Here is a 1,637-nt window from a genome sequence, read left to right on the forward strand (position 1 = left end):
ACTCAAAATGTTGACCGAAGTCAAAATTGGCCTTTTAAGCCAACCTTAAGGAACCAAGTGTTCTGATTTCAATCCGAACCCTTCCAAATCCTGAACCAACCATCCCCGCAAGTCGTAGAATAGTAAAAGCATGTACGAGAAGTCTTATTTAGGGGAACGGGGTTCTAAAAAATAAAACGACCGATTGACTCGTTACATTCTCCACCTCTTAAACAAACGTTCATCCTCGAACGGGTTTAGATTCATACATGAGGTATTGAATAAGTGTGGATATATGCTCCGCATGTCCTCCTCGGACTCCCAGGTCCCCTCCTCTATTGGTTGGCCCCTCCACTGGACCTTTACCGCGGAAATCCTCTTGGATCTCCACTAGCGATCCTGTTTAGCAACAATGGCAACTGGCTCCTCCTCATAACCCAAGCTATCATCTAGTTGAATAGTGCTGAAGTCTAACACATGTGACAAGTCGGCATGATACCTCCGGAGCTTAGACACGTAAAAAATCGGATATGTTGGGAGGTCATAAGCAACATCCTGTACCCGCCTCAACACCTCAAAAGGGCCTATAAACCTTAGGCTCAACTTGCCCTTCTTCCCGAATCTCATAATGCCCTTCATCGGCGAAACCTTCAAGAGAACCTTCTCGCTTACCATAAATGATACATCATGTGCCTTCTTATCCGCGTAACTCTTCTGTCTGGACTGTGCTATGCAAAGTCGCTCCTGAATTAACATTACCTTTTTCAAGGCATCCTTCACCAAATAAATACCATATAACTTAACCTCGCTGGGTTCAAACCATCCGACATCGTAGACCATATAAAGCCTCAAAAGGAGCCATCTCGATTCTGGATTGATAACTATTGTTGCAAGCGAACTCGGCCAAAGGCAAGAACTGATCCCACTGTCCCCCAAAGTCAATCACATATGCTTTGAGCATATCCTCCAAGATCTGGATTGTCCGCTCTAACTTCCCATCGGTCTGTGGATGAAACGCAGTGCTGAGCTCTACACGGGTCCCCAACTCACTCTGTGCGGCTCTCCAGAAATGTGTAGTGAACTAAGGGCCTCTGTCTGATATGTTGGAAATAGGCACACCGTGTAACCAAACAATCTCCCGAATGTAAATCTGGGCCAACCTCTCTGAAGTATAAGTAGTTACAACTAGAATGAAGTGTGCTGACTTGGTCAACCTGTCAACAATGACCCAAACTTCATCGAACTTCTGCAAGGTCCGCGACAACCTAACTACGAAGTCCATAGTAATGCATTCCCATTTCTACTCTGGTATAGTCATCTACGGGAGTAAGCCACCTGGCCTTTGGTGCTCATACTTTACCTGCTGGCAATTTAGGCACCTAGCTACATACTGAACTATGTCTTTCTTCATCCGCCGCCACCAATAATGCTGTCTCAGGTCCTGATATATCTTCGTTGCACCTGGATGAATGAAATATCGAGAACTGTGTGCCTCCTCTAGGATCCTCTCCTTCAAGCCATCAACATCAGGAACACATAGATGACCTTGGAGTCGCAGGACACCATCCCCGTTAATAGAAACCTCCTTGGTAACACCTTGTAGTACTGTCTCCTTGAGAACTGCCAAGTGCGGATCATCAAATTGTCAAGCCTTGATA

The 1,637-nt window shown here is 45.6% G+C and overlaps 1 protein-coding gene across 1 annotated transcript; it reads right to left on the reverse strand.

Annotated features, from left to right (window-relative positions):
• Positions 1 to 369: 369 nt before the first annotated feature.
• On the reverse strand, positions 370 to 819 carry LOC138902457 (uncharacterized). The gene has a single exon (XM_070190326.1). It carries the CDS (start codon positions 817 to 819, stop codon positions 370 to 372), a length of 450 nt encoding a protein of 149 aa, XP_070046427.1.
• Positions 820 to 1,637: the final 818 nt, after the last annotated feature.

This window comes from Nicotiana tomentosiformis, chromosome 12, assembly GCF_000390325.3.
Source record: "Nicotiana tomentosiformis chromosome 12, ASM39032v3, whole genome shotgun sequence".
Classification (NCBI taxonomy): Eukaryota; Viridiplantae; Streptophyta; class Magnoliopsida; order Solanales; family Solanaceae; genus Nicotiana; species Nicotiana tomentosiformis.

Coding starts and splice junctions, on each gene's coding strand:
- LOC138902457 (XM_070190326.1), bottom strand. CDS start 819: ATGGTCTACGATGTCGGATGGTTTGAACCCAGCGAGGTTAAGTTATAT.